The 23,380-nt window shown below is 66.7% G+C and overlaps 5 protein-coding genes across 5 annotated transcripts; 3 read left to right on the forward strand and 2 right to left on the reverse strand.

Annotated features, from left to right (window-relative positions):
* Nucleotides 1–6,071: 6,071 nt before the first annotated feature.
* Nucleotides 6,072–7,652, forward strand: ANKRD34C (ankyrin repeat domain 34C). Its single transcript, XM_035568925.1, has one exon. The coding sequence runs from the start codon at nucleotides 6,072–6,074 to the stop codon at nucleotides 7,650–7,652; it is 1,581 nt and encodes a 526-aa protein (XP_035424818.1).
* Nucleotides 7,653–9,113: 1,461 nt separating this feature from the next.
* Nucleotides 9,114–12,187, forward strand: TMED3 (transmembrane p24 trafficking protein 3). Its single transcript, XM_035568928.2, has 4 exons — nucleotides 9,114–9,178; nucleotides 9,388–9,634; nucleotides 10,142–10,390; nucleotides 10,849–12,187. The coding sequence occupies exons 1-4, from the start codon at nucleotides 9,114–9,116 to the stop codon at nucleotides 11,083–11,085; spliced, it is 798 nt and encodes a 265-aa protein (XP_035424821.2). The 3' UTR covers nucleotides 11,086–12,187.
* Nucleotides 12,188–13,648: 1,461 nt separating this feature from the next.
* On the reverse strand, nucleotides 13,649–15,740 carry LOC118259413 (gonadotropin-releasing hormone II receptor-like). Its single transcript, XM_035568926.1, has 4 exons — nucleotides 15,707–15,740; nucleotides 14,750–15,303; nucleotides 14,255–14,459; nucleotides 13,649–14,085 (listed from the first exon to the last, which is right to left on the reverse strand). The coding sequence occupies exons 1-4, from the start codon at nucleotides 15,738–15,740 to the stop codon at nucleotides 13,649–13,651; spliced, it is 1,230 nt and encodes a 409-aa protein (XP_035424819.1).
* Nucleotides 15,741–17,093: 1,353 nt separating this feature from the next.
* On the reverse strand, nucleotides 17,094–18,492 carry LOC118259414 (mesoderm posterior protein 1-like). The gene is made up of 2 exons (XM_035568927.1): nucleotides 17,587–18,492; nucleotides 17,094–17,156 (listed from the first exon to the last, which is right to left on the reverse strand). The coding sequence occupies exons 1-2, from the start codon at nucleotides 18,490–18,492 to the stop codon at nucleotides 17,094–17,096; spliced, it is 969 nt and encodes a 322-aa protein (XP_035424820.1).
* A 3,005-nt stretch (nucleotides 18,493–21,497) lies between these two features.
* On the forward strand, nucleotides 21,498–23,236 carry LOC118259441 (mesoderm posterior protein 1-like). Its single transcript, XM_050713051.1, has 2 exons — nucleotides 21,498–22,389; nucleotides 23,202–23,236. The coding sequence occupies exons 1-2, from the start codon at nucleotides 21,498–21,500 to the stop codon at nucleotides 23,234–23,236; spliced, it is 927 nt and encodes a 308-aa protein (XP_050569008.1).
* The last annotated feature ends 144 nt before the right edge of the window (nucleotides 23,237–23,380 follow it).

Genomic DNA, 23,380 nt, shown 5'->3' on the forward strand with positions numbered 1-23,380 from the left:
AGCCATCTCCGCACGGTGTAAGGGATGATCACCAGCTGTTCTGCAAGAGCACCCAAAATAGAGCCAGCGCCTGCCATCCCCAGGGAGACAGTCTGCATTTAGCCAAGCCCGCCGGCAGAGGCGAGGCTGCGCACCGTGTCCCCGCGTCCCCCAGCAGCCCCCACACCCAGGGTGGGCTGCACAGGGCCGGGGAGCTGCTGTGCCAGGAGGAGCCCCTGCAACAGGAGATGGCCCAGGCTCTGACAAGCCACCGGCTGCATTCACTGCAGCTCCTCCCGTGGCCCCAGAAGCACTCAGAGCTGCGGCCGCCCCTTGCCACTCACAGCTTTGGCCTCCTGGAGCAGCACTGCAGCCCCTGCACAAATGCACCACAGACCACAGCAGCACCAGACACACCAGATGTCCCGTCACAGGCCCTAAGCAGCTGACAGCAGGTCCCTCCTCCCAAGCCAGGCTCTAATTATAACTTCCAAAAGCTGTAATAAACCGACCAGAGCTGCTTGTCTGCAGCGAGGTCACTGGAGCAGCCCAGTGAGCACTCAGCAGCTCTGCTGTCCTCTTCTGCAGCACAGCGCGTCCCCTGCCGTGCTCCCAGTGACTGCACAGGGTGCAGGTGCCCATCGCAGCAGCAGGGGCCAGCCCAGCCCCCCGCCAGAGCATCTTCATAGGCAGCACTCCAGGCACTGCTGGAGTGCCTGGGGACAGGATCCTGCTGGGCTCGGCCCTCTCCTCTGCCACCCCCAGCCCAGGCCCCACACCTCCCCCCAGCACTTCCAGCCAAGCCCCCTGCTCCACGCAGCCTGGCCCGGGGCCACATCCAGCCCCTGCACCAGAGTTTCAGCTTCTCCCCCTGCAACCATCGCTGCTGGCCCCGTTGCCATGGCACCCCCAGGATGCCGGATGGAGGAGGCTGAAGCCAGGATCCGGCCTCAATCCCCGCTCCAGGAGGACCCAGCCCACCCCCCAGATGGCCACTGGCAGCAGTTCCTGGACAGCCCCATGCTCGCTGCCAGCAGCATGAAGCTGCAGGATGAGCTGGCCCTGGCAGCACAGGCACAGCTCTGCCCCAGCGCTGCCCTCACTCCCCTGTCCAGCCCCCTGGGGGCTCTCAGACAGCACCGCCTGCATCTGTGCTAGCAGAGAACCAAGAGCGAGCCACACCGATGTTCCTGCAGAGGTGACTTCAAAATGCTCAGTCCAGAAGGACAGGGAGGGTTAAAGCTGAGATGACAGAGCACTTGCCAGGCATCTCTATGCACCCCTTGGTTCAGCCAAACCCCCTCACATTCATGATAAATCAAGGAAGGAGCAGGAATATTCAGCCCAAATCTGCTTCATAACCAATCACCTGTTTAACCCAAATCTTCTGCTGCAGGCACATCTGTCTGTATGTTCAAGCACCTGGGCCTCACACTCCCAGCCCGGTGAACTGGCACTGGACACGCAGTGCTGCTTACCTGGCCGAGGAGCAGAAGCTGGCCCCGAGCCGGGTGGGTGCAGCCGGGAGCCTGCTGTGCCCCTCGCCCCATCACCAGGGAGAGCACTGCAGCCTGAGGAGCTCGGGCATTACTCAGCAAATCGTTATGAATAACTAATAGTGCTGAAAAAATGCAACCTGTGATAATGTGTGAATAGGGAAGGGGTGGCACATCTCCATTAATCACTCATTATGAATTATTCAACAAAACAGGAAGCAGGAGGCAAATGTTTGGTGTGGAAATGGAGTGGGCTACAACAGACACTCCAGCCCCATCCACGGGGTGTCCCCGGTGTGATCTGAGTTGTCCAGCCCATGCAGACAGCCCCGCCAGCGCTACCCACACCCAGCCCCAACCCAAAATGCCCCGTGGGCAGCCCTCCAGCAGCTCCTCAGGGCTGGAAACCAACGGGCAGATGGAGCGGCATCACCACGCACCCAGGCAGGGCTGGGCAAGGGTCCCGTGCAGGCAGGGGGTGCTGGCTCCTCGGCTCTTGCTGCTGACGCTGTCCCCAACAGAGGAGTGCTACCGGGAGGAATAATTAGAGCCTGGTGGATATCACACGTGACTCACCATGTCTCGGCAGCCCCCTGTACAGCACAGCCAGCTCTCCATGCAGCAGCTGATGCTACATGCTGGAAACGCAGCAGCCCCCTCACTTTGAAGCAGCCCCACCAAACCTCTCAATGGAACCACTGCAGGATGCGACCAGCCCAGGGCACGCCACGCGCCAGGAGCTGGATGAGGCCACCTCCAGCCCAGGCCCCTCCGCAGGGGCACCTTGCCCCAGGGGACAGCCTTGTGCTGTCCTGCGTGGTCTTCACATCGCCCTGCCCTCGCACAGGCACCCACTCCCATCACATCTGAGGTCCCAGAACCTCTTTCCCCTGTTGTGGCTGTACCTTGCTGCCCTTAGCTCTGAAATCACTGGGGCAGGTGGGCGCATTTCCTCTTGATCCAGCCCAAGAATGCCTGCTCCACGCCGGGAGCTGCAGTGCTGCCATCGGGAGCAGAAGGGAGAACAAACCCACACTCCTGGGGAGGGAGTTCTCATCCTGCCAAGGCAACTTCTGTGATTCTAAATCTGTTCTGTATGTAGAGCTTTGCTACAAATAATCTGCTGTGCATGCATCTGTGGAAATGAATGGACAAACAGTTACATTTTCAGAGCTTATATGGCCAATTTAGCAAGTTAGTGAGAAGTCTTTGCTTTACTTGATTTAATAAAGAAGCTGCCATAAAGTTTTCCTAAATGCTTGCTAACGTAATAAGACCTACTTCATTTTTCTGCTGGCTCTGATTATTATTGTTATTATCATCTTTTACCAAAGAAGGCTACAATTTTAGATTATATTTTAGTAATCACAAGAGAATTTCCCTTAATGTTAATCTAGTTTCAGAGAGAGTACTATAATAAGTACCACTACAGGCAGCAGTAGCCTGCTAAATTATAGAATCATGTGCAACGTCGTGTTTGTCACACATTTATGACCATTTTTCCCCACCTTGTAGCCAATTACCTGTTTCTGCTGGGACTACTCCTGAAGAGCCAATCTTCGCAGCAGAGCAAGACGGGCTGGAGGCTGCAGGAAAGCGGTTCTCTGCCTGGATGAGAGATTCAAGGGCCGGAGACTTCTGCCCCTGTGACAGCAGAAGGCCATGGTAGCTTCTCGCCAGACACCGAGGGGAGGCTCTGCCCTAGAAAGCAACACATGGCCTCTGGCTTCCCCCTGCAACAGAGCACTTCGGCAGCGCCCGTGTGCACATGCAGACCTCAGGGTCACATTTTTGTCAGGTGGAGCTCGGGGGTCCCAGCCCAACCCTGCCCCAGGCAGGTCCAGCCGTGGGCTCTGCCCAGTTTGCTCGTGACAGCCCCCAAGGATGGGGGCAGCACAGCCCCCCCCCCGCCCCGGGGAGCCCGCTCCCTGCTGGGCTGCCCTCAGTGGCACCGGGCACCGTGGCACACGCGGGGCACGGCACACCCCGGGCAGAGCTGCGCACCCCGCGCACGGAGCCACACGGCCGCGGGCAGCCGCACGCAGCCCCCCCGTGCCTGCGCACACGCGTGCCGGGACAGAGCCGTACCCGGGACACGCGCAGACCCCCGGGGCACCCGCTCGCTGCGCTGCCTGCATCGCCCCCCCGGGACGGGGGCACCCGGCGTGCACACGGACACACGCGGGCCGCCGGGGCTCCGCACCCAGCCCCGCGCTCGCACGCTGCACAGCCGGGGGCACGCGGGCACGCGCCTCGCCCACTGCCACGCGCGGAGGCGGCCGGCAGGACGCCCGCCCGCTCGCTCCCCCCCCCCCGCCGCCGCTCCCCGCAGCCAGCCGGGGGCGGACGCGCCGCCCCCCGCCTCCTCCCCGCGCAGCCCCGGTGCGGCCGGGCACGGCCGGGAGCAGCGGGCACGGCGGCGGTGCCGCAGCCGCCCGGGGCGCACGGAGCGGGCGGGGGGCGTCGGGGCCGGCCCCTGCCGGGGGCTCTGGCCGGTGCCCGCAGCGCCGAGGGAGCCCCCGCCGCGAGGGGAGGGAGGGGAAGGACCCCCCCCCCAAAGCCGCGGTCCGTCCTGCTGGCCCCCGGGACGGCGGGAGGGACCGAGGCACCGCCACGACCCGGCGCAGGACCGGCACGGGACCCGCCGGCGTCCCCGCGGCCGGGACGAGGGGGATGGAGGTGAGAGCTGCGGGCACCCGGGGAGGGCTGGGGGCGCGGGGGGGCGCGGCACTTACCGGGCCGGGGCCGTGCATCCTCCGCTGGGGAGGCTCCGGGGACAGCCGGTGAGCTGCGGGGCGCTGCGGGCTGGCGCTGCCCCCTCGGGGGGGCACGGCGGGAGGGTTGGAAGCTGCTGCCGCCGGCTGCACGGCCGGGGGGGGGGGGCAGCGGGAGCAGGGAGCGAGCAGGCGGCAGGGTCGCTGTGCCTCCAACGTTCCCGCGGGGCCGGGCGTTCGCTGCCCCTTCCAGCAGAGCTCCGAGCCGCTGCTTCTGCCTCGTGCACGGAACTCAGCGGCTCTCAGAGCTGCAGGTGCTGCTCTTCGAGGAGGCAGGCACAGGGCCAGGAGGCACTCAGATCCTGGGCGGTGGCACTGGGGCAGCACGCAGGAGCCTTGCCCAGCTGAATTTCCTGGAGCCAGCCCCTGGCAGGCAGAGTCAGGGAGCACTTTCCAGAAGAGACCGTGCCCGTTGAGCCTCTTGAGCCAGTCCTGCCGCAAGTGAAAGCTGCTCTCCTACAGTACTCTCCTGCACAAGCGGCTCACACCACCATGAAGCAGCACAGGGTTACAGACAGCATTTCCCTCAACAGTGAGGAAGCAAAGATCACAGCCTCCGCTCAAGAAGCCACAGGAGATGCTCACAGCCTCCAGCAGGCTCTGCCTTACAGCCTGAGGGACCTCCGAGACACGGCGGAAACCACACCAGCATTGGGACCATTCTGATTTCTCTGGCACTCGAGGAAATCAGCTGCATCCAGACAAACACCAGCATGGCTGTTGGAGAAGTAGAGCTGGAAAAGAGTGAGGCAAGATGAGCTGAGAGTTGTATTGCCAGGGGCAGCAAGAGCAGAGCTGCTCCACAAGGGGAGGCCAGCCATAAGCAGCAGGCGACCGTCACGCAGGCAGGTGGTGAGACCGCATCAGCGGGGACAAGGCGGTGACAGATCCCATCAACAGAGAGCATCCGGCCAAGGCAAGGTGACAAATCAGACCACGAGGGAAGTCCAATGAACAACTCCAGTCTGACAGGGTCAGATGCAGCCTTGGGCACCCACACACTCAAACCAGGCCCAAGCCTCTGGGCCTGCATTTAAATAGAGCTCCCAGCCTGGGTAGAGTGGGTGGGGTCCCAGGTGAGGCTGCTCAGGGCAATTGAGGCTGATTGGGGCACTGAGGGCACATGCCTAAAGCAGAGTAAGGCCAGAGACCCTGTGCCTGATGGGGCTTCTTGGAAAAATAAAATACATCCTAAAATTAGATTACTGAGAATGGACCGATGTCATAAAGTAAAAGCGTTGTAGGGGTGTGAGAAGGCTGGGCCAACGCATCTCCCAGCTGCCACAAAGCTGCTCTTTCACTCCAGGAGGTCCCAGAGGAGAACAGGCTTTTCCTCCTGCTGCAGTTCCCCTTGCACCCCAGCAACCCCAGCAGGCAGCAGGAGATGCTGTGCATAAGGCCAGAGAATCACAGCATTGGTTGGGTTGGAAGGGACCTTAAAGATCATCCAGTTCCAGCCCCCTGCCATGGGCAGGGACACCTCCCCCCAGCCCAGGCTGCCCAAAGCCCCATCCAGCCTGGCCCCGAACGCCTCCAGGGATGGGGCACCCACAGCTCCTCTGGGCAGCCTGTGCCAGTGCCTCAGCGCCCTTGTGGGACAAAATTCCTTCCTCATATCTAATCTAAATCTCTTTTGATCGGGAAAATGCATGGGGGGGGCAGCCACGGGAGGCAGAGCAGCGCTGGGAGTGCGGCACCCCAGGGAGGGAGGCAGGGACGGGGCGAGGGCCGGGGCAGAGGCACCAGCCTCACCTCTCCATCCCGGTTGCTTTCCCAGCTGCCGGCTGACGCTGCTGTTCCCTGCCAGTGAGCAGCGGGTGACATGGACGAGGTGACGGTACTGCAGATGGGGGAGAACTCCCTCCTGAAGGCGGTGTGGCTCGGCCGGCTCCGGCTGACCAGGCTCCTGCTGGAAGGGGGGGCTTACATCAACGAGAGCAACGAGAAAGGGGAGACCGCCCTCATGGTGGCCTGCATCACCAAGCACGTTGACCAGCAGAGCATTAGCAAGGCCAAGATGGTGAAGTACCTGCTGGACAACAGAGCCGACCCCAACATCCAGGACAAGTCTGGGAAAACGGCCCTCATGCACGCCTGCATCCGAGGCGCCGGGGGAGAGGTGGTGTCCCTGCTGCTGGAGAACGGGGCTGACCCCAGCCTGGAGGACCACTCCGGAGCCTCTGCGCTGGTCCATGCCATCAACGCGGATGACAAGGCCGTGCTGCAGCACCTCCTGAATGCCTGCAGAGCGAAGGGGAAGGAGGTGATCATCATCACCATGGACAAGTCAGCCACCGGCACCAAGGCCACCAAGCAGTACCTGAACATGCCCCCCTCGCTGGACTTCAAGGAGAGGGCCCCCCCCGAGGCGTGCACGGCAGCCCCCAGCCTCAGCCTGACAGCAGCCGTCCCGTCCCCCCCGCCCGCTGAGAAGGAGGACTGTGCCTTTGGGCCGCACTCGGCCCAGCCCGGGGACAGCCCCCCTGCCAAGGCCACCACCGAGCCGCCCTCCCCGGGGCGGAAAAGCAGCGCTGCCAAGAGAACGCGGCTGCCCCAGCTGAAGCGGCTGCAGTCCGAGCCCTGGGGGCTGGTCGCGCCCTCAGTGCTGGCCGCCTCCGCGCACCACGAGGACCAGCGGGTGCGCACGGATGACGAAGTCATCGTGGGCATCGGTGAGCTCTCCTTTTCCAAAAAGGCTCCCCTCACCCGGAGCAACAGCAGCAAGAGCAAAGACCCATCTCTCTTCCCCCTGGTGGACGAGCAGGCTCTGAGGACGCCGTCAGCCTCGGGGCCGGTCTCCAGGAAGGCGGCCTACGAGAAGAGCCCGGCCGGCCCCCAGCGCCTGCCCCGCAGGAGCACGGTGCCCGAACAGCCGGAGAGCGGCGGCCCCGGCTCCGCGGGCCCGGCAGTGATGGAGGCGCTGCACTGGCGGAGGCTGGGTGCCGAGCACCACGACTGCGACGACAGCACGGGCCTGGCTGAGGTGGGGAAGGTGGCCTCGGAGAGGAGGAAGCTGAACGGGTCCCACCTGGCCCTGCTCAATGGCTCGCGGGAGGCCCTGGACAGCCTCGCCAGCACGTCGCCTGGGGCTGTCCGGCGCCGGCCGCCCAACCTCCTGGAGCGGCGAGGGTCCGGGACCCTGCTGCTAGACCACATCTCTCATACCCGGCCGGGGTACCTGCCCCCTCTGAATGTGAACCCCAACCCCCCCATCCCTGACATTGGCTCCAGCAGCAAATCTTCCTCCCTGCTTGCTGCTGGCTTGAAGTCCCTGGTGCCCATCGCTCCCAGCTCACCCAAGCGGGGTGACTTGAGAACCAAAAAGAAGCTTCTCCGGAGACACTCCATGCAGGTGGAGCAGATGAGGCAGCTCTCTGATTTTGAGGAAATAGTGGCCCAGTAGCCGAGTCACAGTCGATTTCCCAGAAAATTTACCAAATACATGCTCTCTGTAGAAACATAAATGATGGTTCCTGAATAGAGCGGTCGCTGGCTCCGGGGAAGTGCTGGCAGCCCTGGGTGTTCAGCCCCGTACCCAGGGGCTGAGCGAGGAGGGTCTCGTGCTGCTTCCCAGAGCTGGGGAGAGCCAGGAGTCGCAGGCGGCAAGGAATCAAGCCCAAGCATCTGTCATGTACTGATAACTCATTTCTGGACTTTCCCCCAAGAGTAACTATCTGAGAAATCCGATCCCAGAACGTCTCAGATACAGAGTCAGGCTTCACACAAAGGCTCCTGGCTGCAGTTTATTTATTCCTAATTATTTACGATCCGTTTTTCTTCCATCCCACTCATTCTAATACAGAAACCGGTCTGGGAGCCCCACGCCAGGGAGCCGGGGGCTGATGTATTTGTGAAGTGCCTACCAGGAAGGAGCTTACTGCTGCAAGAGGTTGGAAGAGCAGAAATAACCCTCGTTAGCAATTGAATGTATTTATACCCTCACTGTGCTGGAGAAGGGAGAGGATTCCTGCCTCAGAGATTTCCAAGCACTTTGAAATGACAGAGGCTGAGCTAAATCTGTTGCTGGTGCAACCCAGTGTCTTCAGCGGGCCTGCCACCAGGACGGATTTGCCTCAGCATCTTGAGAGCCACCAAGGCGCAGGGGCAGTTCCCACCACACCGAGCAACTCCAAGCACTGACGTCCCGGCTTGTCCCTGCGGGAAGCTTCCCCCAGGGGAGCGAGGGTGCCGAGGATGGCACGTGGCGAGCACCAGGGCTTCGTGCCAGCCGCAGGCAGCCGCAGCCAGGACGCCTTCCTCCTGCTGACCCCGTTGCCACCACGGTCCTTTGGGGTGAAGCGGACACAGGGACACGGCTCCGCATGCCGGGCTGGGGCACGATTGTGTTGCCACCTCCACCCCTCGGCCGTCCCGAACCTGCCCGCGATGAGCTGGTTCCTTACCCAGGGCATTAGTGGTCTTTCTCCGGGCTGTTGCAAAACTTTGCACAGGTCCTGCGTACAGCAGCGTTGTGTTCTGGTTTTATCTGCACAAGAATGTTCCCTGAAAGTGCATTTTAGATTTAAATATGCTATTTAGAGCAAAGGCGGGCTTATATTTTTACAGCCTTAAAGTTTACACTTCCTGTCTGTCAAATGTCTTGTAGATTGAATTTCAGGTGTATTTTGCCTATATCAATGAAGTTTGTCTTATATTTAAGGCTGTGGAATTTAAAATCCCATAGCTTTCGTTTCTAAATATTCTGGTATTTCGTGGTGCGTTTGGTTTTTTTAAAGTAATATTTAACGTCATCTGCCAGTGGTCTGAGAAAAGAATGGTGCCTGCAAACCGCAGCTCACCCGTTACGAGCTTCCCGCGTTCTGTGCGCTGCTACCGGGAGCGCGCCGGGTGTTTCCCCGCGGGAATGTCCCGCACTCCTTCAATGCGTTTGTTCAGCCGGCTGCGGGCGCGCACGGCCGCGAGCGCGCGGTGCGGGGCGATGGCGCCGAGTGCCGGCTCGGGATTTTCGAACCGCCGCTCGCTCAGTGAAAGCGCTGCCCCTGGCCCCGCGGCCCCTCCTCGCCCTTCCCCTTCTCTCCCCCCGGCCCCCCCGGACCCCCCCGAGCCCCGCGGAGCCGCCGCCTCCCGCCCGGAAGAGCGGCGGGGCCGGGAGCGGGCCGGGGCCGCTGCCACGTCAGGGCTGGGCGGCCCGCGGGCGGAGCGGCGCCGAGCGGGGCCGGGAGCGGGGCCGGAGCGGTGCGGAGCGGGGCCGGGAGCGGCGCGGCGCGGTGCGGAGCGGGCAGGATGCGGGGCTGGGCGCTGGCCCTGCTGCTGGGCGCGCTGCGGGCGGGCGGCACCGAGCTCACCTTCGAGCTGCCCGACAGCGACAAGCAGTGCTTCCACCAGGAGATGGAGCGGGGCCTCAAGTTCACGCTGGACTACCAGGTACTGCCGCGGGACCCTGCCGCGGGACCCTGCCGCGGGACCCTGCCCCTTGCCATGTCCCTTCCCGTCTCCCCCCGTCCCTGCCCGTGCCCCTGCCCGCATCCCACCGAGCCCCAGCCAGGGCTGCCCCCGCACCTCTCCCGTGCACTCCCCGCTCCCCCTGCGCTGCTCTGGGGGCCATTCCCTGCCCTGAGCCCTGCCCAGCACTGCCCACCCTGGAGCTGTTTGGCAGAGCCAGGATGGACCCGCGGGGGCTGCAGCAGCACCCAGAGCAGTGGCAGGGGAAGCAGCCCCCCTGCCCAAGTGCCCCACCTGAGCCCTGGGCACCATGGGGCAGAACCTCCCCAGGCCTGGGCTCCCTGCCTGCGGTGGGCAGCTGTGGGCGCGGTGCCCGTGCTGCTGAGGGCATGGCCGTGCTATGGGCACGCGGCAGGACAGCGCCGCTCCGTGCGGGGCGCAGGGATCCTCCGGAGGTTCGGCAGGTGCCACCAGCATCTCCTTGCGCAGGTCATCACCGGAGGGCACTACGATGTGGACTGCTACGTGGAGGACCCCAATGGCAGGACGATCTACAGGGAGACCAAGAAGCAGTATGACAGTTTCCCACACCACACCGAAGTCAAGGGCATCTACACCTTCTGCTTCAGCAACGAGTTCTCCACCTTCTCCCATAAGACCGTCTACTTCAACCTGCAGGTGGGCGACGAGCCGCCCATCCTGCCCGACATGAGCAGCCGCGTCACCGCCTTGACACAGGTGCGTTGCGCAACGTGGCCGCTTCCCGCGGCAGGAGGACGGTGCTGCTGCAACTCCTGCTGGCGGCCAAACGGCACAGCCCCGCAGGACCAGGCTCGCCCCCTTCCCCTCCGCCAAATGCAGAAGTGCCAACCGCCGGCCAACCGCCCCTGCGGCGTGCCAGCCACGTCCTCCTCCCGCTGGCACGAGCACAGCCGCCGTGCCAGCTGAGCAAGCTGGGACCGAGAGCCCTTCCCTGAGCCCAGACACCTGGGCAGGGCTCTCTGTGGTGCCCTGCAGCTCCAAGCAGGCTCCCTGCTGCTGGAGGCCGCTCTGCCTCGAGCACCACTGCGCTCAGGCAGGGGCTGGCAGAGACCCAGCCGCGCAGGGAACTGCTGCCTGTCCCCGCTGCCTGAGCACGGTCCTTGGGCTGGGCTGTGTGGGGCCCCGCGAGCAACAGCGTGTGCTTGTCCCCCCAGATGGAGTCTGCCTGCGTCACCATCCACGAGGCTCTGAACGCGGTGATAGACTCCCAGACTCACTACCGGCTGCGGGAAGCGCAGGACCGGAGCAGAGCCGAAGACCTCAATGGCCGGGTCTCGTACTGGTCGGTGGGGGAAACCGTCATCCTCTTTGTGGTCAGCATTGGGCAAGTGATGCTGCTCAAAAGCTTCTTCACTGAGAAGAGACCAGGCAGCGGCGGAGCTGGCACCTAATGCCGAAGCTGTGCCCATGCCCAAACTGCAGGAGGGGGAGGCAGGAGGGAGCGGGCAGACAGCGTTCCCCTGGGTCACACTCGACCTCTGCTTTTCACAGGGTGCTGCCGTGGGGACATGGCTGGGGATGGAGCAGAGGGTGACGTGACTGCTGAGCTGGATGGAGGACGGTCACCCGAGCACCAGCCCCCCCACGCGAACCCCACCAGCAGCACCTCCCGCTTTGCTGCCACCCCCCCTGCCTGCTGCCCCTCCGTGCCCTGCCCCGCTCCCCGGCTCTCCCAGGGGTTTGGGCTCGCGGGGGCTCTGCACCAACGCTCTGCTCCCGTGTCCGTGCCAGGTGCGACTGCAGGGTGCAGTCACAAGGCCACGGGCACCCAGCAGAGCGCAGGGCAGGGAGCTGTGCCCCCAGCAGAGCCCCCAGTGCCCCCCTCCTGGGTGCTCCCGCAGCCTGCCGTGCTGCCCTGGGGGCTGCAGCATCCGTGCGTCCCTGGCCGTGCGAGGCAGGCGGAGCGGCTGTGTGCGCACAGCTCCCCTCTGTGTCCGCAGCGGGCAGGTCGTTCCCCGTTCCCCTGGAGCACGCTGCAGCACCGGCCGAGGCTGGGAGCGGGGTCCCAGGAGACCCTGGCTGGCTCAAAAAACGGAGGTGAGGTTTCAGCCGGGGCTTTTTGCTTGGTTATTTCACGTGCTTTCACACTTCTCACGATGCAGCATTTCCCAGGCCCTTTTCTGCCACATGCACGGGCGGTGTGCGCCACAGAAGACATTTTCATCCTTACATGAGTCCATGCCAGGGACTTGTGCTGAGACCCAGACCCCTTCCCCGAGCCCCAGCCACCTCAGCAGAGGCTCTTGGGGGGCAAGTTGGGTGGGTTCATTGCACCGTGCGAGGCAGAAGGGGTGGGCACAGCTCCGCTTTGTCCCAGCCAAGGAAGCCCCCAGGAGCCGCGCTCCCTGCAGTCCCTCGGGACAGAGCCCCCCAGCAGCAACGGCTGCAGCACCCAGCCGTCCCCAACCCCTCCGGCAGCTCCTGCCAGACCCATGGGAGATCAGCACCACTGTCGTTCCCCTTCGCCACTTCATAATAAACCATGCGACTGTGCTTCCTGCTGCTGTTTCTGGGCACCGCTCCCATGTCCTGGTACTCGGGGCCACCGTCCCTGCCTGCAAAGGGTGCTGCCAGCTCCTGCCTCACCGGGCTCACCCCCAGAGCTCCCCCAATGCCATCAGCACCTGCACACGGCCTCTGCCCCTCCTGGTGGCCCGGTGTGCCCGTGGCCCTGTACGTGGCAGTGCTGCCCTGCGGGGCCGTGCCATGCTGGGCTGTGCCGCGGTGTGGGCACGGGGTTATGTGCCGTCCTTGAGCCCTCACCAGCACCAGGCTGTGAAGATGTGGGGGCTGCAGCTCTGCCCTCGGCTCCCTCCCAGCTCCCTGCAGCGAGTGCGGGGCTCTCCCGGTGCCCCCCAGAGCCCAGCCCACTCTGAGGCTGCGTCCAGCCCTGCAGCAGCAGCCCAGGGCTCAGGGAATGGTGCCCATGGCTCACTGGGCCCATCCCACCCATCGGTGGAGCAGAGGCAGGCTCAGCACCTGCTGGAGCGGTGCCAGGCTCCATGCTGGCCCATGGCAGACCTCTGTACAAGGGGTTGGGTTTTGGCAGGGCCAAAACATTCCCCGGCCCCTGCTGCCTGCTTGCAGCCCTTGCCAAGCACGGGCAGACCCAGCAATGGCTCCAGGAACTGGCAAATGTGCTCCCAGCACAGGTCCGGGTGCCAGACCCCGGGGGACCTGCCAGCTCTGTGCTGGGACCTGCCAGCAGCCCCCCACCCTCACGGAGACCCCAGGCACAGCTCGCACCGGGGGCTGTAGCTGCAGCCCCCACCCCACAGGAGCAGGGCGGCACAGCCACGTCTCCAGGCATCCGTGGCCCCAGCAGCCGCACTGGCCTTGGAGCAGCCGCCGCAGAGCCGGGAGCTGCTGGGCTCCCGTGCCTCGCAACGACCTTGGGCAGGAGCCCAGCTCCCGTTCCCAGCAGCGGGCACAAGGCTGGGGCTCTGCCTGGGGCGAGCAGCCCCCAGCAGCTGCTGCAGGGGGAGCAGCACCAGCCCCGTCCCACCCGCAGACATCCCTGAAGCTGCCCCCCTGCAGCGGGGGTGTCCCCAGGGACTCCCCGCTGTGGGGACAGGAGCAGCTCCAGGCCGGGTGCCCTCGGGGACAGCAGCGGGGGTCCCTGCACAGCCCAGCCCCAGCCCCATGAGCCGGCAGCCCCAGCACAGCCCAAGCTGGGGATGGATGCAGGCAGCACATGAGTTGGCCACGGGGTGCTTTATTGCTGCGTCCTGCCCCAGCACAAGGCTTAACGGGCACAGAGAGGGAAGAGGAGACCCGGGGGCACTCGTGCCCACCCGACCACCGGACCAGCTCTGCCCCACTGTTTGCAGAGGTGCTTTGTGGCACAGGAGCAAGCGCCGCAGAGCCCCCATCACTTGTGCTCGCTGTTGTGCCATCACGGGTCCCCTGTCCAGAGCCCCCTGGGGATCTGTGCCGCATCGGGCCAGCGCCGGCTCACAGGGTGCTGCTTTGGCAGGAGCCAGCCCCAGCGGGCAGCCCCAGCCCCCGCGCACCCCCAGCGCCCCGCCTGGCCCGCAGGGACGAGGCCGAGCAGTGGAAGGAGCCCGTGGCCGGGGAGGGCGGCTCAGGCTCAGGGCTGTGCCCGCAGGGGCAGCCGCAGCCCCTCCGGAAGGGGATGGTAAAGAGCCCGTAGGTGATGGGGTCCAGGCAGGCGTTGAAGAGGCCGAAGATGAAGAGGATGTGGGTAAGGGACGGCGAGACCCTCTTCTGCATGGCCCGTGGGCAGAACCAGTACCACAGCCCCAGCAGGTAGTAGGGGGTCCAGCAGAGGATGAAGGAAGAGACGATGACCAGGCTCATCTTCAGCATGCGCAGCCGTGCCCGTGGGATGTTGTTCCCGGAGCACCGCAATGGCACGTCCCTGGAGGAGACTGAAACGCAGCAGGGGACCCCTGAGCGGGGGGCTCAGCCTCCTGGCCAGGGCCAGGGACCTGCACACTGAGCGGAGCCTGGAGGGCCCCGCACAGCCCTGGCCTGGGCTTCACCTCTGGGATGCTGCTCGCCGCTCCCCCAGGCAGGGCCCTGCCAGCCCCCACTCACAGAGGCCAGAGCCCATGCGCCGGGAGATCTCCAGGAGGATGCGAGCGTAGCAGCAGACCATGATGAGCAGCGGCAGCAGGAAGAGGCAGGTGAAGCTGAGCATGTTGTAGAGGGTCTCGTGCCAGCGCTGGGGGAAGCTGCCCCGCGTGGTGCACTGGGTGAAGTTGTGCGGGGGCTGGAGGGTGATGGTGTGGAAGAGGAAGAGCTGGAGGCAGAGCAGAGGCGGGATGGTGCCAGCCCCCGGGGGCTGCAGAGGGCACAGAGACCCTGCACCTCCCCAAGGCAGCACGCGGCGATTCTGGCTGCAGAGCACCCGAGCGGCAGGGTCAGATCCTGCCCGTGCGAGTGGGAGCTGTGCCCGAACCCCTCTGGCCCTTCCCATCTGCCGTGCCAGGGGCTCACGGCATCGCCACGCCGGCGTGGCCCCTGGAACCCCCCCGGGAGCCCCAGGAGCAGGGGGTGCATGGGGCCGGAGCAGAGCTCCGTGGCGGGCACCTGTGGCAGGGAGAGCGCGGCGCTGAGCAGCCAGGCGGCACGGAGCATGGCGCGGTTCCTCCTGCGCGCGCGGGCGATGGCCAGCGGGTGCAGGATGGCCGCCTGCCGGTCCAGGCTGATGACGACGGTGACGAAGGCGGAGGCGTACATGGCCAGCAGCCGGAGGTACATGAGGAGGCGGCAGGCCAGGTCGCCCGCCCGCCACTGCAGCGTGATGTTCCAGACGGCGTCCAGCGGCATCACCGCCACCGTCACCAGCAGGTCGGCCGCGGCCAGGTGCCGCAGCAGCAGGCGGATGTGGGAGCGCCGCGCGCCCCGCCGGCCCCCCGCCGCCCGCAGCACCGCCAGGTTGCAGCCGGCGGAGAGGGCGAAGAGGGCGAAGGTGACGGCCACGCGGGCCTGGGCAGCCGGGGAGAAGGTGGGCAGCCGCAGGGGCTCCTCGCCGCCCTCGGGGCGGGGGCTCCAGGCGCAGCCCTGCTCCGGGAGGGTCGGGCTGCCGGGGGGCTCCGCGCTGCCGTTCCCCACCGCGGGGCCTGCGTCTGGCCGGTCCCCTCCTGCCACGACAGGCAGACAGGCAGCGGGGCCTGGCGTGGGGGCTCCCGGAGGAGGCAGGTTGCTCTCAGCGCAGGAGGGCCCCGTCCCCTCCAGGACTCCCAGCCCAGCTCAGTGCACTCCTGTCTTCAGCTGCTCCCTGCAGCTGGGGGCTCTGGGAAGTCTCCAGAGACCCCCCCTCTGCACCCTGTAGACATCTGGGACCCCTGGCATCAGCAGGCAGGGCAGGGGGAGGCACTCTCAGCTGGCCCCAGCCCCCTGCCCACCCCAAGGCACGCCTGCCACCCCATGCCTCCCCACCCCGCAGCATCCCTCGTGGTCCTGCCCGCAGACGGAGACCTCCCGGCGCAGGCAGCCCAGCGCAGGACCCCCCGGGTGCAGCACCCCGCTCCCCACGCCCCTCACCTGCAGCCGCAGCGTCCGGCCCCTGCCCGGCCATGTCGGGGCTGCTGCTCACACGCCGCCGGCTCCCTGCTCCACGGGCTCCCGCATGGGCACTCGGCTCAGCCGCAGCCGGCGGGGAGAAGGGCGCAGGGCAGGCACCGCGGTGCTCCAGCACCCGCAGCCACCTCCGCTCCTGCCCCACACAGCCGGTCGGCGGGACGCCCTTGGCAGCTCGGGTTGCTCCTTGACGTAGCCAGCCCAGGTGGAACGTCTCGGTCCTTCACCCCGAGCCACCCACACAGGCACGGGCGTGCACAGCCTTCATGCACGCACACGCAGGGGCTCAAACGCACACTCACGGAGATGCACGTGCACAGACGTGGCTGTCTGTCCCCACGGCCAGAGCGTGTCCCTGTGGCCAGAGCGTGTCCCTGTGGCCACAAAGCACCCCCGGGGGCTGCAGCCTGGGGGAGGGGAACGTGGTCATTTTGCATCTCAAAGGCTTTGTGCCCCCGGCAGAGGGAATTACGGTTATTAGCAAGTCATTTCACAGATAAGTGGGGCTCATTATCCCTGCAGACCCCCTGCCCCAGAGACCCCAGAGCGCGTTAGCATCTGCCTGCCAGTCCCGGGCAGGGCCCCAACGCCTGCTCCAGACACCCCTGAGCCCGCGTCCCGCCAGGGCTGGGAGGGGGCCGAGCCCCCTGCACCCACTCGGACCCCCCTGCACCCACCCATGGCCGTGGGGTCCCCCCACCCGTGGGATCGCCTGCCCGACGGCGTGCAGCCCCCACCCTGCAGCACCCCAGCCCTTTCCTTGCTCCTGCCCCCGGGCACCCACATCTAACCCTGCGGTGTGGGGGCCCCACAAGCTCCAGGTGCAGGGGGTGAGTGATGCTCAGCCCTCACTGAGCCCCAGGGCCGGATCCGGGGGTGCTGGTGCCACCACGCGTGCAGCAGGAGGTGTCTCTCCTGATGCCTCCCAGCAATTGCTTTCCCAGATGCTGCCCGCAGCTGCGTGTCGTGGTCCCCCGGCCCCATGGCGGTGCTCAGAGGTCCTGCTCATGCCCCGAGGCTTGCCCCGGCGTGGAGCAGCAGTTTCACCACCTCAGCCCTTCTCTCCTGGCCCCAAACTCAGCACAGTGGCCCAGGCACATCGCACCCCATCCCTTGCCCAGCAGCTGCTGCAGGAATGGCCTCATGGCGACACACAGGGTGGGCAAAAGGGTTTATTTATGTACAGTCACAGCCAGCCTGGCACAGCCAGCATGGATCCAGGCTCATGAGGCACCTCGTCCTCCCCACCTCCCAGCTGTCCAAGGGGGGACACGTGTCCCCTGATCCCTCCAAGTCACAGGCATCCGGGCGCTGCGTGGCTCCGGCTCCGAGGAGCTTGGGTTTGCCCCGGTCAGTCCTGGGGCTGCGGCGGCAGCAGAGCCTCCAGGAGAGAGAGGAGATCTGCGGAGAGGTCCTGCGGGGGAGAGAGTGTGGGTGAGATGGTGACCAGCCAGGGCAGGGCTGCAGGGCAGGGCTGGGATGTCGGGGCAGCAGGGATAGGGGCTGGCAGAGCCCACATGCCAGGAGGGCACCCGCTCAGGGACCTGCAGGAGCCTGGCCTCAGGTCTCTGGCAGCTGGTGGGACTCCGACAGACACAAAGGAGGGTGGCACTGGGGAGGACAGGAACAGGGGAAGGTACCGAGCGCCCCACATGCACCCACTGCAAGGGAAAGGGGACGAGGTCTCCATTCCCAATCCCAGACCACGCTGCTGCGACCCCAGCACCAGTCCCACACTGCCTCAGGGGTGCTCCAAGCCCACCAGAGAGGCTGTGCCCTGTCCCGTGCCAGCCCCCTGCCAGGGGCCATCCAGGCTTACCCCAGCCCCGCAACCGTGCACGTACCTGGGTGACCGTCCCTGCATCCGCGACCTCCGGCAGCATCAGTCCTGCATCCAGGATGGGGTCACTGGGGGGGTCCGGCGGAGTCCCTGCCCCTGCGCAGTGAGGAAGGGACAGCCAGGAGGACACGCCGGAGACAAGAGCCCCGTGCAGCTCCGGTGGGGTCCCCACAGGGGGGCTGTAGGGGGGTGACGGCCAGGCCCCCGTCCCCATGTCAGGAACCCCGTGCAGCGCCGGGGGAGTCTCCAACGCCGGACCATAGGAGGGTGACCCCCAGGCCCCCATCCCCATGTCGGGAACCTCCTGCAGTGCCAGGGGGGTCTCCATCACAGGGGGTGACCCCCAGACCCCCGTGCCGGGGGGCGAAGCGTCCTGCGGGGCCGGTGCCGGGGGGGGCGGCCGAGGGCGCGGGGGCTGGCAGCAGCCCAGGCCCTGGGGGCAGAGGGGGCAGTGCCGGGGGGCCGCCCCCCGCCGCCGGGCCAGCGCCTCCTCGCTGAGCCCCAGCAGGGCCGAGAGGTGGGCGATGTAGCGGATGGCGAGGCGCAGGGTCTCGATCTTGGTGAGGCTCTGCCCGGCGGGCGCCAGCGCGGGCGGCAGGTAGTGCCGCAGCCGGTGCAGCGCCTGCGCCAGCCGCCTCATCCGCAGCTTCTCCCGCTCGCTGGCGCTCTGCCGTGGGCCCCCGGGACCCCCGGCACCCTTCCTGCCCACGGGGCCGCCCCGCGGGCGGGTGGCAGCGGGGCCGCGGCGAGGTCCCCGGGCGGCGGCAGGAGGCGAGAGGCCGCAGGAGTCGGGCGAGGGTGCGGGCGAGCTGCTGCTGTAGCCCTCGGGCTCCGGGGCTGCGGAGCGGCCCCAGTGCTGCAGCGAGGCCGTGGTGGGCACCAGGAGGCCAGGGGCTGCCGGGCGGGCCATGGCTGCGGGGCCGTGTGCCGGCGGCCCCCGGTGCCTCGGCTTTATGCCGAGCCGGAGGTGTGAAGTGGCACCTCCATGGCCGGCGTCGGCAGCACTTCAAAGGCCGGGGGGGGGGGCAAGCGCAGCCAGCCTTTGAACACACGGGTGACGAATTTTACCCCAGCGGTGTGAGGCTGCTCTGTGCCGCCCACCCCCCTGACATCCCTCACCCCAGCACCGGCACCAGCACCGGCACCAGCACTGGCACCGGCTGGAGGAGTCCTTGTGAGCTTGGGACCCGCACGGGCCCAGCAGCAGGGTCAGCAGTGGTGCTGGCAGCAGCAGAATGTGCACAGGGGGGTCTGCAGGGGGATGCAGGCTGCAGTCACACCAGGGCCAGCCCATACCCATGTCCCCAGCATGTCCCTGGGTGGGCAGCATGGTGCGCAGCACAGCACCCCCAGGCGCCGTCCCACCTGCACCCTGCTCCCCTGTGACCGGCCAGGCTGGGGGCCAGGGCCCTGCTCCCCCCCCCATGGCCAGCCACGGCAGTGGGCTTTGGCCAGGTCCCCCGCAGCCCTGGCTAATGGCATTTCACATGCTCACACTAATGAGCCCTGACGCCTACAGAGCCGCTCAGCTCCTGCCAGGGCCTGGTGCCCGGCAGTCCCCGGTGCTGTGACTGACAGCGCGGGGCCCCTGTGCTGCCCCCCGCACCCCTCCCTGCTCCCCCAGACTCTGCAGCAGCTCTGAGCCCAGTCCCAGACCCCAATCTCCAGGTGCTGCTCCCCACCTGCCAGGAGCGGCACCCAGGGGTAGCAGCAGTGAGCACAGCCCCACGGGTCCCTGGCCCTTCCCGGCACATGCAGCCCCATCCTGGCCACTGGCGGGGGCTCCGGGGGCTGGGAGGGGGCCCCCCGCCGCGTTCCCAGGCCCTGTGCAGGGGTCGCTCCCTGCGGGTGTAAAGGTTTCCAGGGAAACCCAGCACTGCCGCGGGAAGGAAAACAGATCAGGGAGAGAGCCCGGGGAAGACGGGGGGAGAGCTGCATCCCAACGTGGGCTGCAAGCCCCCCGCCACACTGCCCCCGAAGCACAGGCTGCACAGCCTGGCCGTGCACTGGGATGCACAGCACGGGGTACAGCCCTGTGCACAGCCCCCAGACACCGCGGCTGCAAGGTCCCTCTGCAACACCAGGCAGGGGGCACAGTGCCGGGCACAGGGCATGGAGCCAGCAGCGGGGCACGGGGCACGGGGCTGACCCCTCCCCAGGGCAGTGCTGGCGATGGGGCCGGGTGAGGCAGCGCTGTCACCAACAGGCTCCTGGTTCCCAACGGTCACATGAAAGTCATGAAATTTTCCTTGGAAAAGCAGTGGCATGGAGGCAATGACAGAAGTCCTGCTTAATGGTCACCGCTGGCCCCCGCATTTCCCCACTCCTCACCACGACGGCCAGGGCCAGGCCCGTGGCTCAGCCCCACGGCAGCTGCAGGGTCTGGGCAGGGGCATCTCCATCCTATAAAAGCCATGCCGTGCGGGTCCCACCATGCCCAGGCGCTCGGCGGTGCCAGCACTGCCAAGACAGGCGCTCCCCCGCCTCCAGCCCCGCTGCACCAAGCTCGCCTCGTGCCCAGCCCCGGTGCCGCTCGGAGCCACGTGCACCCCGGGGCACCCCCGGCAGCCCAGCACCGCAGGGGCACCTCGCTGCAGGGCACCCCGGCACCTGCTGCACCCCAAGCCCCCTCCAGGTGACCACCTCCCATCGCCCGCGCCACCCCAGCTTGGCAGCGCCGGCATTAAAAGCGCAGTTATCTCCCTGCAGACACCGCAGGCATAGAAGATAATTGCGGAGGAGTTAATTGTCATTAACCCCTCTGCCCTCGCTGAAGGAAACGCCCTTTTGCTGCCCCATCCAAGGTCCAAGCGTGCCGGGGCACAGCCGACCCGGACGCACGGCACCTCTCCATGCTCAGCCACCCAGCGCTTCCCAGAGCCCGTCCGCAGGGCTGGGGCTGCGGTGGGGTCTGTGGCATTTGGGGGAGCCGGGGGCTCCGTCCCAAGGAGCACAGAGGTGCTCAGTGGAGGGCTCTGCACCCATGGGCACAGCCTGTGGCACGGCCCCTTCCCTGCGCGTCCCTCTGCGCGCCTCTCGCCCTGCTCCCTGCTCCCCGCTCCCCTCCCATTCCCAGACCCCCTCCTGTTTCTCATTAGCTGATGAGCTCCTGGGTAATGAGTTCTGCGGCCCTGCTGGGCAGTCACTTCCCACTTCCCTCCGTGTTTAGACAAGTGCTGAAGCGCGGCTGTGCCACAGCAGCGCTGGGCGTGGGGTCAGAGCCCCCCCACGGGGCAGCGCCCACGACCCCTCCCTGGGGGAGCTGGGGTCACCCCCCCAGCCCGTGCTGATGGAGCGCAGTGGGGCAGCCGTGGTGAGGGCACGGGGATGGAGCTCGGCCAGGGCTGGGGGCCAGGAGCCTCCACCAGGAAGGGGGCACACGGGACTGCCAGACACACCAACCTGGCTGGGCACCCACCTAGCTGTGCACCCCTGCGTCCTCCTGCCCCTCACAGCAGTCATTCGGGGGTGGAAGCGCACCCAGGACATGCAGACCTCAGAGCTGGGAGCTGTGCAGAGGGGCAGGGGCAGCGTGGGGACGCCGGGGGTGTCCTGCGGTAGAAGTTCAAGTCCCCGCTGCCCCTCACAGCACAGCTGGCCGGGCAGAGCTGACACACGGGGCGGTGCGGGCGCTGGCAGGGCTGGTCGGCACGTTAGCATCTCTCACGACCGTGTGAATTGGTCCCTGCACACTTCCCAGCACCGGGCAGTGCCAATTAAGGCCCAGAGGAGTCAGAACTGACACCTCCACAAATGGGTCTGGCTTTCCCAGGCTCCTGGTCCGGCCCCAGCCTGCACTCTGTAGGTTTTGACACCTCCGGGTGGCCACAAAGGTGTCACTTCGCACCCCGGACCCACATAAAGCCAGGGCTGCCGGGGTGCCCCCAGACGTGGGCGACAGAGAGGACCCCAGCCATGGCCGGGTCCCCGGCCCCACTCCTGCCCCATGGCCTGCAGCCCCCGGCGGGACGTGCCCTGCTCTGGCACCGCCTCGGCGGCCTCGCCACTGCCGCCTCCCCAACCCTGTCTGCGGAGCCCCCCAGCGCGTCCCCGTGCCCCCTGCGGGGCCAGAGACCGTGCAGTGGGGCCGAACTGGGGCGATGGGGGGGCCGCGTGGGCAGGAAGGGTGCCGGGGGTCCCGGGGGCCCACGGCAGAGCGCCAGCGAGCGGGAGAAGCTGCGGATGAGGCGGCTGGCGCAGGCGCTGCACCGGCTGCGGCACTACCTGCCGCCCGCGCTGGCGCCCGCCGGGCAGAGCCTCACCAAGATCGAGACCCTGCGCCTCGCCATCCGCTACATCGCCCACCTCTCGGCCCTGCTGGGGCTCAGCGAGGAGGCGCTGGCCCGGCGGCGGGGGGCGGCCCCCCGGCACTGCCCCCTCTGCCCCCAGGGCCTGGGCTGCTGCCAGCCCCCGCGCCCTCGGCCGCCCCCCCCAGCACCGGCCCCGCAGGACGCTTCGCCCCCCGGCACGGGGGTCTGGGGGTCACCCCCTGTGATGGAGACCCCCCTGGCACTGCAGGAGGTTCCCGACATGGGGATGGGGGCCTGGGGGTCACCCTCCTATGGTCCGGCGTTGGAGACCCCCCTTCAGCTGCATGGGACCCCTGGCTCAGTCTCAGGCTCCTGGTCATCACCGCCGTGCAGCCTCGGAGCAGTGACCCCGCTGGAGCCACCCTGGAGCTGTGCAGCAGCCACAGGCACCGGGACAGTCCCCTCCTGCTGCTTGGAACCCTCAGCCCCTGCCCAGCCTCCCAGGGCAGGATCGACGGCCACAGGGGTCCCTGGCCCCCCCCCCCCATGGCTCCCAGGTACGTATGACTCCCTCCCCACCCGCAGGCTGAGCACCAGCACAGCCCTGCTCCCGCACCATGCCACACGGGGCCAGCAGGCTGGCAGCAGAGCCCAGGATGGGGTGGGGTGGGGTCGGGTGGGGTGGGATGGGATGGGATGGGACGGGACGGGACGGGACAGGACGGGACGGGACGGGACGGGATGATGCTCCTGCAGAGTGCAGGCAGAGGTGCACCAGCAATGGTACGTGTGCCATGACTGGGGAGACTGCATGGGGTGACTGATTTAGGGGGTGGGGGGCAGAAAGAAGTAGAGCCCACTGGAGAGGCAGCCCGGGACGCATGGCACAGGGCATGGGGCACAGTGGTGTCGCACGCAGCTCCCCTGACAGCTCTTTCTGCACAGCTCGGCAGCCCGGCCCCAGACTTGCTCCTCTCCTCCGACACTCCTGGAGCCCCCATCCTGACTGGTTGCGCCCCAGCACGGTGCTGGGGGTGGTGGAGCTGATCCGGAGCCAATGGCTGGCAAGGAAGCACGGGGGGGACATGGCGCAGCGGTGCCACGGAGCACCATGGGGTGCTTGGGAAGGGCTCCTCATTAAAGCTGCTGCTCCTCATTAAAGCTGCTGTGCACCACGGTGCCCTGCCTCGTTACTGTAGGGATCCCACGTGCTGTGCCCCAGCATGGGAAGGAGCTTGGGGCACCCCAGGGTGGGCTGTGGAGGGGCAAAGCTCAGCCATCGCCCTCCCCATACACACTCATGCCCGGTCCCAGCCCACCCGAGATGCCCTGGGGTGACGGAGGGGCCCCCCACCCCGGTCTTCCCCAGCCCACCGCCTCCCCCAGCCCCACTGCCCCCTGTGAGGGCAGTGCCCCCCTGCCCACCACGTCCCATCTCTTCTCTGTGCCTAAGACCCAAGGGAGGGTTCGGGGCTGAGGCTCGCAGGCTGCTGTGTCTGTGCTGCTCCCCCTGGGAGCGCAGCAGGAGAGCTCACACACAGCCGTCAG

This window comes from Cygnus atratus, chromosome 11 (assembly GCF_013377495.2).
Source record: "Cygnus atratus isolate AKBS03 ecotype Queensland, Australia chromosome 11, CAtr_DNAZoo_HiC_assembly, whole genome shotgun sequence".
NCBI lineage: Eukaryota > Metazoa > Chordata > Aves > Anseriformes > Anatidae > Cygnus > Cygnus atratus.